Source organism: Caretta caretta, chromosome 8 (assembly GCF_965140235.1).
Source record: "Caretta caretta isolate rCarCar2 chromosome 8, rCarCar1.hap1, whole genome shotgun sequence".
NCBI classification, from domain to species: Eukaryota; Metazoa; Chordata; order Testudines; family Cheloniidae; genus Caretta; species Caretta caretta.
The window spans coordinates 47485876-47501304 of NC_134213.1; the positions used below are offsets into that span (position 1 = coordinate 47485876).

General features: G+C 41.5%; 1 protein-coding gene across 5 annotated transcripts in view; it reads left to right on the forward strand.

Moving 5' to 3' along the window:
* The window catches only part of KIFAP3 (kinesin associated protein 3), a 142255-nt gene that overhangs the window by 64868 nt on the left and 61958 nt on the right, over positions 1–15429 (forward strand). For all 5 annotated transcript variants that reach the window (XM_048860267.2, XM_048860268.2, XM_075131459.1 and 2 more), the window contains exon 17: positions 1624–1709. In XM_048860267.2, coding sequence (XP_048716224.1) covers positions 1624–1709 — 86 coding nt within the window. The remainder of the gene's footprint in view (positions 1–1623; positions 1710–15429) is intronic.

The following is a 15429-nucleotide window of genomic DNA, read 5'->3' on the forward strand; positions in this document are numbered from 1 at the left end:
TGCTACCTTTTGCCTTTTCACTGACTTTCTTCAACTTTGCATGACCTTAATTAGACTCCTGTTCTCCAGTCATCACCACCTCTCGCTCTTTTTTTCTCTTGTTTTGTTTTAAACTGGGACCTGATTCAAACCTGGGAGTCAGGTCTTCATGTCAAAAATCTTTTCTGTATTATATTTATAAAGCACCTAGCATACACTAAGTGTTATATAAATTTGATGATAGTACCTCTGAAATGACCTACAGTATCTTTTCTAGGTATAATATTACAGCTTTAAAATCTGATAGTTCTGGAACGGCCAGAAATAAGTGGAGAATCCCCTTTCTGTCATATCAAAGTTTTTGGTTTTTGTTCTAGAAAGTTGCAGGATACCAATTCTTAAACTTGGACAATATTCCCTCAGGCCATTATCATCCTTTACTTCATTATTGCAAAAGCTGCTTTCCCCTAAGCACAAATTTCTCTTACTTAACTCACCCAGGTTACATTCCCTTAGCTTAGTCAGCCTGGAGAGTTTGAGGTGTCCTGGGACTCACTGAAGTGATTGCATGCTTGGTAACGTTGGACCAAGTCTGCCAAATATTTATCTTTACTTTTCCCCCAGAAAGCTGTCAGCTCATGCTGAGAGAGAACAGAATCATTTTTTGAATTTGAGGTGTGTGTGTGTGTGTGTGTGTGTAAAAAAATCAACAGTTATTGTTTTTTCATATGATAAACCATTCAATTGGAAATCCTGTAGAAACATTGTAGCACCATGTATTTTGGGATAGCCAGTTTTTTGCCCCAAGTCCCTAAATGGCCCCCTCAAGGATTGAACTCACAACCCTGGGTTTAGCAGGCCAGTGCTCAAACCACTGAACTGTCCCTCCGCCCACTAATGCCCAGCTTCATAAACAGTTCATTGTCAGCTTATTAATATGCTCCATGTCATAACAACAGCCAGTCTTTATCACCCTTTCTCCCTCCTCTTTTCTACCTTCTTCACCTACATCCCAACCATGGCATTTAGGATGCTGCTTAGTTTAAATTCAGTACTTCACCCTTCATTTCCTTCATCTTAAATTCATATACATCCTGTAATCTAATTGATTAAAATACCTCCACTGTTAGCCTTTTGTTTTTAACAAAAACTCACAGATGTTTTTATATCTACACAGCCACAAGAAATGCAATTTGAATAACACTTCATTCATCCACATAAGATCAGCCTTTTAAAAATACTGAAGTCTGTACCACAAGCATGCATCAATTGAGCGTTCTTACCTAGGATAAATAGTTTGCAAATCAGTCTTTACATTTTATAGCTTTTGAAAATATACTAAACTATGCCACAGCAATTAGAGAAACTGCACAAAATGTAAACTGAAAAAGATGTCCAAATGGCAGCATTTTCCGTGACAAACTAGAGAATATATTCTTAATAAAACAAATGTATATTCCTTTTCATTAGAAGTTGTATGTGAATGCACAGCTCTTTATTTAGCACATGAACCATTTGAAAAAAAGCCTGAGCTCTCACATGCTGTGGATAATTCCCCAGTGTGACGCTCAATTCCTCATGCCAGTTGGAAGAATGCAAACCTGTGGTAAAACCAGCATTACATCCTTAACCATTTCTTCCCAGAGGCTCCAGCATATCTTATAGACCTGATGCATGATAAAAATGCTGAGATCCGCAAAGTCTGTGACAATACACTGGATATTATAGCGGTAGGTTGAGTTCCTTTGTCCATTTTAAGAGCCTGTTTGAATGTGACATGGTTGTATTCTAAAAGAGTACTAGTAAACACTGGCCTGTTGAGTGAAAATATTTGTTCTACAAACGCACCTTTTTATTACATAAGAGGGAGTTGCATTTGCATGGCAAAATTAATCTATCTTGTTATAGTAATCTGTATCTAAATTTCTCGTTTAAAAACCACAGATGCTTAAAAAAACAATGCTGGTTAATAGGATTTTAAAAATGTTTATATCACTCTTTATTTAGCACCACTTTGAGGTGTGTGAGGCCATACTTGATAAGGATTGTAGGTTTTTGGAATTTTATGGTTGCCCAACAGCTTTGTCACTCAGTTATATCTACTTGTTCAGAGACCTTTTCTCTATCTACCACCTTACAAAGGTAAGTGCACATGACAAGGTTAGCCACATTAAACTTGGAAATATTAGAAACCACTGTTGGTTCTGTCCTGTTCAATTATCAGAATAGGATTTATGGGTAACTTCTTTCCTGTCACTTTGGATTAGTTTGCAGTTTATGATTTCATCTTAAATGTTTAGTGCAAAGGCCTGCAGCTATTCTACCTCATTAGATCTCACAAGCTGATCAACTTCAAGTGTGGTCAGTGCTGGAATGGAGCACCTCCAGAGAAAACCTAGGTTTTTGCAGGAAATGGTGTTGGCAACTCAGGTGGGGCTCTTCCATCCGAATCGGTACTGAACCAGTGTCCGCAGCATAATGATGTTGGGCCACCATGCTGCTGGCGGTTCTATTTTTCTAGTGATCATTAAAGCTTCTGTTTGCCAGAAGCTGGGAATGGGCGACAGGGGATGGATCACTTGATGATTACCTGGTCTGTTCATTCCCTCTAGGGCACCTGGCACTGGCCACTGTCGGAAGACAGGATACTGGGCTAGATGGACCTTTGGTCTGACCCAGTATGGCCGTTCTTATGTTCTTTTGTAAAACGTCTGTGCTTGGGACCAAGAATAGGATTATTCTGACCTTATTTCTTTTCAGGCAATTACGTTTCACCTTCCTAAATCCCTTTTGGCAAATTTAGGTGGATTCAGTAGTTGTCATCACATGGGAAATATCTTCACTTCTGTGATGGGTGAAATAATTCCAATATATAGCAAGCTATATTGCATGAACAGTGCTGTTTGAATGTACCATAGTGATCATGAAAAGTGAATTGTTGTCGCTGAACAGAACTTAGCTGTGAATTTGGAGAGTAGTATTGAAAATTTGTTATGACTGTTCTCCTGTTTTAACAGGACTTTCCCCTATTTCCTCCCTCTATCTTCTTCAGTTGAAAGCTATATACCACAGAAGCTTGCTTGTTCTTAAACTTGTGGAGTTAGATTCTATAGATTCTGATGTATGCAATAGTATTATATTTTCTGTTTTATTTCTGTGTAATAACCATGAGCCATGCTTATTGGCTAAAATGTGCCCTAGAGAAGTGCAAAATATTAGTAATATTATTGTTTTATATGTGTATGCATTTTTGTAGGACATTGGTATGTTTTATCTATCTTTATTATAAGCTCTGCTTGTGTTTCATGCAGAGATATGGTATTAAATCCTGGCTCTGTTGAAGTCAGTGGAAGTTTTGCCATTGACTTTCAGTAGAGTCAGGATTTCACCTGTGATGAATTCGCACCTGAATCCTGGTGTGTAAGATGCTCATGAGTCAATCCACCAAGAAAAAAAATTAGTTTAGTGAGACAAAACCCCAGTGGGAGCATTAGACTTTTCTGGGGGAAGATATTTTGGCTGCTAAGAAGGTTCTACAGTATTGAAATGTTTCTAGTCTTACATTTTTGAAGATTACTTAAATGGAAAGATTTGAGGAAAATGTGAGAGACCACTATGTATGAGTTGTTCCAGATAAGATCATTGTTGTTCTGCTGCCCTGCAACGTTTGCCAATCAGTCTACATTGTTTGACGTATTCTTTCCTTGCATTCCAGACCTCTCTGAATATCCAAGGGCATTCTGGCAAAGGCCTTAGTGATCTCAATTTAGCTGTGAGATACCATTCCTAAAGGAAGACATGCTGGGGAATTTTTATAAGGGGTTGAAGTAAAATGAACCTCAGGAACAGTAACTTTTATATAGTTGGGGATATGAAAGCCTATCAAAGTACAGTAGATATTGGAAAAGTGACAGCACACATTCCTATAAATCAGATTCTTCTACGATACATATCGCACTTTAAAAATGTTAGCTTAAAAAGAAAGTGATGGGGACAGGAATGCTTCCATGTCAACCCCAAAAGCAAGAGTCTTGAGTTCAGGTGAGTACAATTAGCCTTTTGCTTAGCTGTTAAGCACCAAAAATAGTCCAGGTATCCTCATGCACCATATCACAGTTACTGGGCTAACTGTGTTTGAGGCCTGAGAGGCAGAGCACTCAAGCAGTCATTGTTCTTGAGATAGAAAAAACAATTTTCCTAATTACAGACTGGGACCTGGCTGCCTTCCCCTGTGTATCAACCATGATTACCTCAGCAGGCCTGACTTAGGCTCACACCCTGCCGTTCTGCTCCCTCCAGGAGCAATGACAGTAGTCCCCAGTGGCCAGACAGCCTTCTTAAAGCAAAATATTATTTTTTAGAACAAAAGCAATTAGGAATAAAACAGACTAGACACGTGTCTAGCATAGCAGGTGTTCAACTGTCTTCCGCATGGGGATCCTGGTAGGGCTAAGCTTCCTGTAGAAGCCCCCCAGCCTGAGACCTCTAGGTTCTGGCTGGCACCGTCTGTTGCCTTAATGCACAAGCCATTTTTCTCCCCCATCCCTAAGAAAGGAGTCCTTTGCTGCTTAGTCACCTGTCCCCTACCTCGAGACCAAGTCACTTTTACTGTTACAGCTCTGTGATCTGTTAGTTCCCAGCCTTGGCAGAACAAGGCTTGCAACTTGTTGGAGACAGAATGTAAGATCATTGAAGCTGACAACTTTGTCCATTGTCTTTCAGGTGTGTGCTTGGGCGTCCTTTTCTAGGACCATTGTCATACTCTTATTTGTTCTTCCCACAGGCTCCAGTTAAGCTAGATCAGTGCATTCATGCAGGAAAGTCTTCTATCCCAATGCACAATAACTTCTGTTCACTGACCAGGGCACATACAGAGATGTGACAATTTAAGAAACGCTGTATTAGAATATTACTTAGCGAATCCACAACCATGGGGTCCAAGATTGGATGTCTCTTCTATCAATATTCTGATTCAGCAAAATGCATTCAGAATGCTTTAGAAGCCTTTACTCCAAGGGCTAAATCGGCTCTGCTGCAGTCGATGTAGCGGTAATTGGTTTAGTGGGTCTGGTGAAGACATAAGTCAATGCGAAAGCACTCTCCCATGGACTTCAGTACTCCACGACCCCAAGAGGCAGAATCTATGTCGACGGGAGAGTGTCTCCAATCGACATAGCGTGGTGTAGACACGGCTGTAAGTCAATATAAGCTACATCAACTTAAGTTGTGTATTTTACATAACTTAACTAGTGTAACTTAGATTGACTTACCTCGTTAGTGTAGACCAGGCCTGTGTCTCCACTGCACTGTTCCAGTTAGTTCATGTTACATTACAATTGTTAGATAACTAATTGCCTGCTTAATTTTCTAACCCAGTGGTCTCCAAACTGGGGTGCGCGAGATGATCCCAGGGGATGCCCGGCAGCAGGAATGCCGCCGGACGGCACTCTGCCATTTTTTTTCTTCAGCAGCAGCTCTGCACATCCCAGCTGGTGTTTCCCTCCAGTGGCTCGCCTGCGGCATGTCTTCTGGTCTTCTTCCATCGGCGGCACGCCTGCAGCTGGTCTTCTGGTCTTCTTCCGTCGGTGGTGCACCTGCAGCTGATCTTCCGGTCTTCTTCCGTCAGCGGCGCGTGTGCGGCAGGTCTTCCGGTCTTCACCCTGGGGGTGCGCGAGCCAAAAAGTTTGGAGACCACTGTTCTAAACCACCAAAGGATGGCTTGTTGTCCTTTTTCTGTTTTGTGCTCTGCTTTATAATGTTGTCAACATTTCCAGAATCCTTTCCTGAGTTCAAATGCACAAAGCACAATTCTGTATGCCACTACCGAGGAAGGGAAGGAACTGTTTAGGGTTGTACAGGGAGGTATAATAAACAAAGGTGATAATTAAGAAAAGAAAAATCCAGACTGACAAGATAAGGAAAAATTCCTACTGGTGAATGATTCTTTCTGGTAAGGTCTCGTAGACTGTGGTGTAATCTCCCAAGGGAAGTGATGCTAGTCTTGTCGCTTGGGATGTTATAAACACTCAACTTGAAAAAAAACATTAGCAGATAAACTTCAGGGACCATTGATGCACTAGCCCCATAGGCTGATGACCCCGAAATCTCCTCCACTGTGGGGAAACTAAGAAGAGGCTTACAGTCTAGAAGATGTCTCCCCATGCTCCTGAGAGCACAACTCCAGTGTTTCAGGGCAGCCAGAGGAGGCCTAGTGACAGTGTAGAGAAGAAATCCCTTCTCTCTCAACTAGCATTGGCATGGAAGGGATGTTCTAGTGGTTGGAGAGGGGAGTAAAGAGACAGAAACGGAAAAAAGATGCAAGAAAACACAACTCCATGTTCTGTAGATTTTATTTCAATGTTACAGATAGTACATGTTTTCAGATGTGAATCCTGTGAAGTGCTGAGGGAGAGGAAAGGAAAAGTGCTGTGAGGGTGGATGGGAGAATGGCTCACCTTGCATGCTGGCAGTCCTGAATGAAACCTTGGATCCAGAAAAGGAACAGCAGCAGCAAGATCAGCTGGTGTTGAAGAGGTTGTGGGAAGCCCGCAGTAGCCATATGAGTGTGCGGATGGCAGGGAACTTATCCCTAGTTCCCATTCCCTGCTGTTGTCAGAAGCTTGCCACACATGGATGAACAGATCTTACTGGTATATATTGGGAGAGCTCTCTGCCCTCTTCTTTCTCAGACACTTGCTACTTTGCCGTTTAGAAGTGGTGTTAGATCCTACTTAGACAGTTTCCTCCCCGGTGCCCATACAGAAAAGCTGAAACTCACTGATCCGTATTTTCCTTGAGAGGTTAGGCAGTAGAGACCTACGTATCAAGAGGGGCAGGAGGAATCACCACATGATGGCATCATCTTTTCTCTGCTCCAGAATGGAGGCTTCTCTGAAGTCCTGAGCATCCATGTCAGGTGGAGGTACATCTCACACTGTTGAAGGAAGAATAGCAGCAATGAGGCTGGAGGGGCCAAAACATAGAGGTCCTGATGGGATGTGCTACCCAGATCAGAGGCCATGGTGGAGAAGCCCATAAAGCTACCCATCAAGATCAGCATCAAGGCACACTTTGCTTGCACTGCCAGAGCCTGTGAGGTGCCTGTGCAGCGGGTAATAGAAGATTTCAGTCTCCAGGATTGTCAGGCCAGCTTTCTTCATCAGTACTAAATTTGCAACAACAAAAAATAATTAAATAATATTGCAGACTTTTTGCCCACATGTATTTAACATAAGCAAGTTGCTATGACGATGAGAAATCAGAAAATAAATGTGGGGAGAGAGATTTTTGATACTTAAAACTAATTTCTTTTTAAGGAGACAAACACGTTTTTCAGTCATCAAGAAGCTGCACATAGTGTGATTGAAACAACATTGAGGAAAATTAGAGGCCTTGCAAGCCTTGGGGGAAATATGCTTTCTGCTGTAAAGTAATTGTCACAGAAATTATGGAAACGTTACACCAGTGATGATTTGTTTAATACAGCTTGGCTTGATTCTGCCATTGGTGAATTGAAACAGATGTGTTGCTTTAGTACGGTATGTACCATGGAGTCATATGGGCAGTCTGCACTGGAGGATGTGAATGACCCCTTTCAGCAACAGGAAAACTAGTCTCTGGCTGTTCTTGAATAGCTTCAATTTTCTGGATGTGGTGCTGAGTCCTGGTGTGAAAGAGCTAATTTACTAACCCTATAATCTGGACACACACTGGCTGTCTCAGTTCAGGGACTAAGATCAGCTTCATGTATAGTGCGTTCTGTCAGATTCACACTAATAGATCTTAGTTTTCCATTGAGCGTTGACTGTTTTAGCTACCCCACTTTTCGGAGATCATCTTGACACCTGTGTTGGAAGCCTTTGGAAAGCAGTGGCAATTGGCACTACATGTATACTTGCTCATAGCATCAGACAGATCAGAGCTATTTAAAGATCAGTGGGCTCAATCCCATACCAGTTCCTTTTCCATCACTAAAGAGAGAGGTCTCTGAACTGTCAGGCTCCTCCTCCTTTTCTCTTCCTCACTGTATTAGGGCTTGCTGTGTAGTTAAATTTTCTTACTTATTCTTGGTTACTTTTTAGTTTTTTGTGTAAATCAAACTAATATAGTGTTAGGGTCCATATCCCTTCCACATTATCTGGTCAGTTTCCCTAACAGCTTTGTTTGAACCAAGGATCAATCCAACATGTCAGATCCCAAATGAGTTTAAGAAGGCTTGGGAATGGTTCTAAAGTGTTTTGGGATTTTGAGTCGGAGCTGCTCCAGGCCAATGGGGGCTGCGGGAAGCAGCACGGGCCGAGCGGTGTGCTGGCCGCTCTTCCTGCAGCCCCCATTGGCCTGGAGCGGCGAACCGCGGCCAGTGGGAGCTGCGATCAGCCGAACCTGCGGACGCGGCAGGTAAACAAACCGGCCCGGCCCGCCAGGGGCTTTCTCTGAACAAGCGGCAGCCCTAGTTTGAGAACCACTGTCCTAGACCATTGTGATATCAGAGGTAACTCAACCCATCACCCCCTTTACAGCTAATTTGTGTGCAACAGTTTCACTGGTTGTAGAGGAAGACTGCAGAGATGGTGGATAACTTGACCAGCTGCTGCCACACCAGTGCTCCCAACTACTACCCATACAAATAACACAACTCTTCATACAACACAACAATGCATACCCAGAGACAAAACACATCCAGCACACACAATAACTCCAAACCTCATTCCGAAGCCTAGAATATCTGTGGAGTCATAATGAAGCAGTGGAAACAGAGAGCTCTTTTTGTTTAGAATATCACCAGGTTCAATCATCAGTGGGATTTAGTGTGTTCTGTACAGTTTTTAAATTCTCGGCCATTTTTGGCTTTTTTACATGTTACTTTACAAACTACATTTGTGCAACAGCACAGGCTTTCAACTTCGAGTATGAAGATACGGATGACAGGCCAAGCAACCTAGACCCTTTAGTGAACCCCTCTTTCTATCTTCACAGTGAGTCACAGCTGACCCACACCTCTGAATTTAGCCTGGGACATTTCATAATGGAGAAGCAATTTTGGTTTTTCTCTTTCCTCCTCCTAAGGAAATCAGCTGATCAGTTTTGCTTGAACACTGTATATGTGTATGGGATTAGACAACACATACACTCACCCACCTTGCGGGAGAGATCAAGTTTGGAAAGCTGTGAATGTTTCAGAAAGTTATGGACTGAAAATGGGGGGTTAGAATAGAAACTGTTAGACAAGCTTAAGTATAGTGGTTATTTCTGTTAGCAGATAAGACCTGTTACCTTGTTTTATAGCTTGTCTCTAAAGTTCTGATTGCAGTAGTTTTCCTTGAACACAAGGTCAAACAAAACAGGGCAGAAGTTACTGCAACTACTGGTTCCCATAGCAGTTGGGATCTTTTATTGCTCAATATTTATCTTTGTACACAGAAGAGGCTATATATATATATATATATTTTGGAGACCATCACAAAGCAGTTAGGGAAGGACGGGAGATAGCTTGTGCTCAGATTTAAAACAGATGCATCTTTTCCAACCTAATTTACATTTACTGCACATTACATTGATTTTACATTATGGGCCATGGCAAAAGCTAATTTCTGTCAGTAGTGAGCCTAATTGTGCTCTCAGTTACACCTGTACAAGCCTATTGAACTCATTGAAGGTTACACAGATGTAATTGAGGACAGGATATGGCCCATTATGTGCTGGAAGAAGTTTGTTTTAGGGACTGGACACTAAAGATAGCTAACCAGAAAAACTCTATCCTGTTAAGCAATGACTAATATGCTGTTAATCTAATCATTTGCGTAGACTATGCATTTTGTTACAGCAAGTGTCCATTCAGGCAACCATCAACACAGTGTATCACTTTACCAGCTACAATCCTAACCTTAACAAGGATTCAATTTACTATACAGCAGTTTTAATTTAGTACAGGGAATCACATTAAATGAACCATATTAAAGACCTAATTAGAGGGCAGCCACATTAAAGTGAAAAGGAAAATCTGTTTTCCATCAGCTTGATAGAACACAAAACAGATCTGTGTAGCTCTATGTTATCCTATAGTGTGTTAATCAGATACAAGGTGTGACGGAAGCCAGTGACAAAGGGGACGCCTGATAGGGAACAGGCATGCTCTGATAATAGGCCAGTTAATGCTTCATAATGTTTCTGTGGTTCAATAGTAAACAAAGCTGGATGTAGGACTTCAAAAAGGATGGCACATTCCATGCAGAATCAAACCATACATCTTCCATGACGCTCCAAGATTTATGGAAACCGAATGCTTAAGATAGTGATGTCAAGGGAGCTCAGAGGAGAATAAAGTCAGCCTCTGAGCACTCTTCTTGTTAAATAACTAAACTTGCAGCATTTGAAAACCATCAGAGAGACTGACTGCACCCCTCCTTACCCAATGGTCTGCTATTCAAGAAGACTGACAGACTTCACTTAGAACATCCTAGTGGCTGTTGGTTTGTGCCATAACCTTCATCATTTTTGTACTTCATTTCTGAGGGAATTCATTGGGTAAAGATGCCCTTCAAGTAAAGAAGGTTTTTACTGGTTCAAAATTAATCTCTTCAAGGACATTATAGACACTATTGGGTTTGCAGGGAGTTGCTTTTCCTTGATATTTATTTTTAGTTTGTTACCTATTTTCTTCTTTAGTTCTAGTTTTATGGTACTAAATTTTCTCTCCTGTGCCGATGTTTACTCATACAGTTTTTTCCATAATTGTTCACTCAGGTATTATTTGTACCATCCCCTGGAAAAGCCAGAGGCTTCATAAAGGAATTATTGATTGAGACTCCCTGGCCTATGTTATGCAGGAGGTCAGTTGCTAAATGATCATAACAGTCCCTTCTCGCTTTAAAATCTATGACCACTGCCAAACACGGATCCTAGACAAAATTGACCTTTGCTCTTATCTGATATGGTAATTCCAAGTCAATAGACTTAAACTGATTTTGAAAATATTAGAAAAGCACCAAAATTACCTGAGGGCAGGTGGGGAAAAGTGGGGTTTAGATGATTAAAAAACGTACACAATTCAATCAAGAGACAACCAGATCCATGCCAATTTAATTCACCAGTCATCTGCTAGTTTTATCTATTCTGAGGTTTAAGGAGGGGTATTTAGGGTAGCATGTAGTTCATCTCATGGAACTTGTAGTACATGTGGAGTGTTGAACTTCTTCTGAAAGAAACATACCAAGAGATCAGTATGTTCTGTGGATGCTTTTTTATGTACTACAATAATGGGGTAGTCAGGGTTGGGGGAATTTAAATTGATTATATCTTTAGAATGATTAATAAAAGTCCACATGTCCCCCTGCTACATCTTATAAATAGCATGGTGAATTCAGTCAGCTCAGATGATAGTGTGGAATTGAACTAAAAAAATCATGCAAGTGAGTCTCACCAAAGATCAACGTTCTTTAGAAGGCATTAGATTTTTCTATGTGCACCCTGCTAAATCTGCAATTGGGAACTTAGGAGCAATGATGGTGGTTATTGGGACCCTTTGAAAGTAAACAAGCCAGTGTAAAAAATACTCAACTCCTACAAATTAATCCGATTTGCTATGTTTAGTTTTTCCCCTTCTTGTCATCATCGTTTCTGGGAATAGTTTTCTTGGGATTTACAGAATGGCCTCTGGCAGTTACAAGGTGTTTCTCTAAAGCTTGAAAGGAGCTTAAGGCTGCTGAGGGCTGCCATAATAGATAGCCCACGCAGACACAGCAAAGGAAATGTTTCCAAGATACTGGTCAGATGTCATCACTGAAAGTTGCACCTTTTCATTTTTCACGGGTCACTTTATAAATCTTCTCAGAGATGAGTTTACCTTTTCCAAGGAGTTTATTTTTCACTGCTAGTTCTAGTTTTTCTTTTAATTAAAAGTGAGAGGGGGACAAGAAGAAAGAACTCAGCCCAGGACAGTGCTCTTTCACCTAAGTTGTGGCATTTTTATGCAGCAGTCAGGAGTTCAGGTTGCAGTCTTGGGGTCTCGTGATTGAGGCCATCAGGGACATTAAGTATTTTCAGATCCAGTCTGGTGACCACAGTGCTATATGCACACAAAGCCATGTGGGAGACCTGGGTTGAAATCCTGATCTCTTGCTCCCCAAGTGGAGGGGAATCCCAGTGTGGTTAGTTTACTTGCAGACTCAGAGATAAAAATCTTAGATGTATATTTTACAAAGTGCAAATTTGCACCACAAATATGTCCGTAGAGGTCAATGTAGACAGGTGCTGTTATGCAGACAAAACTACACAGGATCATTTTAGGGGAGAAGACAAGATGTCACGTTTATTATAACACAATTTAACTTATGACCAATAACTAATATCTAATACCTATGTGTGTATACATACACACACACACACACACACCCCCAAATGTTCTGCAGCTGCTGTATAGTTACCAGTCCTGAATGTAGCTTGAGTTCGTGGCTTGAGTTCGTAGCTTGTGGCGGCTAACTAGCCAGGAAAGCCGGGCACAAGGAAGAGCTGGGTCTCTGTTGGGCATGCACCGATGCCCTTCCATGTTGGCAGCAGAATGTCACCCTCCAAAGTCTTCCATCTCATCCATCCTTTTTGTAGGCTTTAGTTTGAATCCAGAGTCTATCCGTCTTGCTGTGGCACGCTGCCTCTGGGTTCGGTGTGATTGATTACCCGTCAGATGCAGACATGACTTTCAGCCTAGGACCTGGCTTTGATGTTTCTTCAATTGTACTTTTGTTCTTTTCTTTTTAGGGTGGACTCTTCTTGCTTTGTTAGGGCTGTTGTCTGCATCTTCAGCCGTTGGTGTTTACACTTTATTTCATCAGGACAGGCTGGGGCTGGAGGTTGATTCCATCGTCCATACATACCTCATTCACACATCTAAACTAAACTAATAAGATTACAGCAGGGTTTTGCAAAAATGAAGGTTGCAGCAAGCTTTTACAACATGGAGTGAGCATTTTAAAATGGAGTTTGGGCAAGTTAAAATGGACTTTGAGTTACAATATGGACAAGTGTAAGGAATGGCAAACAGTGAACGGAAGTTACAATGTTGAAACAGTGTAAATTTCAGCGATTTAAGCAGCAATTGGATTGAAAGTGAAACTCAGCCAGTTATTGGGGTAACTGGTTTTATGAATGAATGTTGTTTCATTCATAAAACTTTGCTTATGAAGTTATATTAATAAAATGAACAATGAAAAACAATTTCATTGATCAGTTCTACAGTGCTTGTATTGATGTATCAGAATGGAAAGTCCATGTTTGGCCTCATGCCAAGAGAAACGAACTGCCATTCTTCCAAGTAAAACAAAGGTGTAACCTCTCCATTTCCAGTGGAATAATGGTTCTGATGTTGCACGGTGGTAAATTCCCCATGAAGCCTCAGAGACTCAAGGTAAGTTGATTGGTTGTTTTCAGAGAGCCACCTGATGTGGGGGAAGGAACACATCTCTTCTCTTAGGGTATGTGTAAATAGCAAAGAAAAACTCACTGCTGGCCCATGCTAGCCCATGCAGGGCTTGGGCAGTGGGACTGTTTCATTGCTGTGTAGACTTCTGGGCTCAGGCTGGAGCCCAAGCTCTGGGACCCTCCCACCTCGCAGGCATAGGGGCTTTAGGGACTGATACAGCACCTATTGAAATCAGTGAATTAGGCTGTTAGAGTGTGGAGAGGACTCATTAGGGCATGCTTCCATTTCAGAGAAGGAATGTCATGAAATATTATTTATGAATATTGATGCATGTATGTTGCAGTTGACAGGCCTCTGGTAACCACTGTGCGTCATTTAGACTCTGCTGTGAACCTGTGCACAGATGTGATAGCTGGCTTTTGAAATACACACACACATTTCTTGAGTCTACCACAAGGCCTCTCTTACCAGAAGTGTTAGCAAGTTTCAGCATGTAGCTTATCACTGAAGAATGACCACAGACGCTATCTATCCCAACTTGGATTTAGCTCACCTACTCTGATTTCTTTTTCCAGACCAGAAGAAGAACGCTTTAACTCAAAATCTTGTACCTTCCACCAATAGAAGTTGGTCCAATAATAGATATTACCTCATCTACCTTGTCTCTCTCACAAACATGTTGGCATTGAAAGGGCACTTTACACTGTAGGGGAAGATGTGTACAAGACTGTTCTGTTGTTTCCTCTAAACCAGCACTATCTCGCAGCTAACTTCAACATTGGTAGACTGTCACTTTTTTGTAATACTCCTGTGTAGCCAGCTTTGGGAATCATAGAATCATAGAATATCAGGGTTGGAAGGGACCTCAAGAGGTCATCTAGTCCAACCCCCTGCTCAAAGCAGGACCAATCCCCAATTAAATCATCCCAGCCAGGGCTTTGTCAAGCCTGACCTTAAAAACCTCTAAGGAAGGAGATTCCACCACCTCCCTAGGTAACTCATTCCAGTGTTTCACCACCCTCCTAGTGAAAAAGTTTTTCCTAATATCCGACCTAAATCTCCCCCACTGCAACTTGAGACCATTACTCCTTGTTCTGTCATCTGCTACCACTGAGAACAGTCTAGAGCCATCCTCTTTGGAACCCCCTTTCAGGTAGTTGAAAGCAGCTATCAAATCCCCCCTCATTCTTCTCTTCTGTAGACTAAACATCCCCAGTTCCCTCAGCCTCTCCTCATAAGTCATGTGTTCCAGTCTCCTAATCATTTTTGTTGCCCTCTGCCGGACTCTTTCCAATTTTTCCACATCCTTGTAGTGTGGGGCCCAAAACTGGACACAGTACTCCAGATGAGGCCTCACCAATGTCGAATAGAGGGGAACGATCACGTCCCTCGATATGCTGGCATATTACTAGTGTGAGGAAATCAAGTTTTATTAGGCTTTTCATTAAATAATCTATAGATGATCACGAATCTTAGCTCAGGATCTGAACACACCAAACTTCAAAAAAGTTTTGAACCAGATCCAAATTTAATAGCTGGCCTTCAGTTCCATAGTGGGCTGCTCCTAAACTTCCAAACTTGAAGTTCAGTTCAGGCCTGAACTTTGTATCTTGGACTCATCTTATAGAATCAGTATTGCTGTTTGTTTTTGTTGGACACCCAGTATTAAACATAGAAAGCAGTTGTACAGTGAGGCCACAGATTGCAAATGAGTCTTAAATTATTGGAATAGACTCCGGGGATGCTAAACAGAAAATTGCTTACAAATTAGGGTGTGGCAAAATCTGTGCTGGTAGATTTTATCAAAATGTTTTGAACCTCTATTTGCCTGTTTAATTTTCTAACCCACCAAAGGATGGCTTGTAGTCCTTTTTCTGTTTTGTCCTCTGCTTTATAATGTCAACATTTCCAGAATCCTTTCCTGAGTTCAAATGCACATAGCAAAATTCTGTATGCCACTACTAAGGAAGGGAAGGAACTGTTTAGGGTAGTACAGGGAGGTATCATAAACAAAGGTGATAATTAAGAAAAGAAAA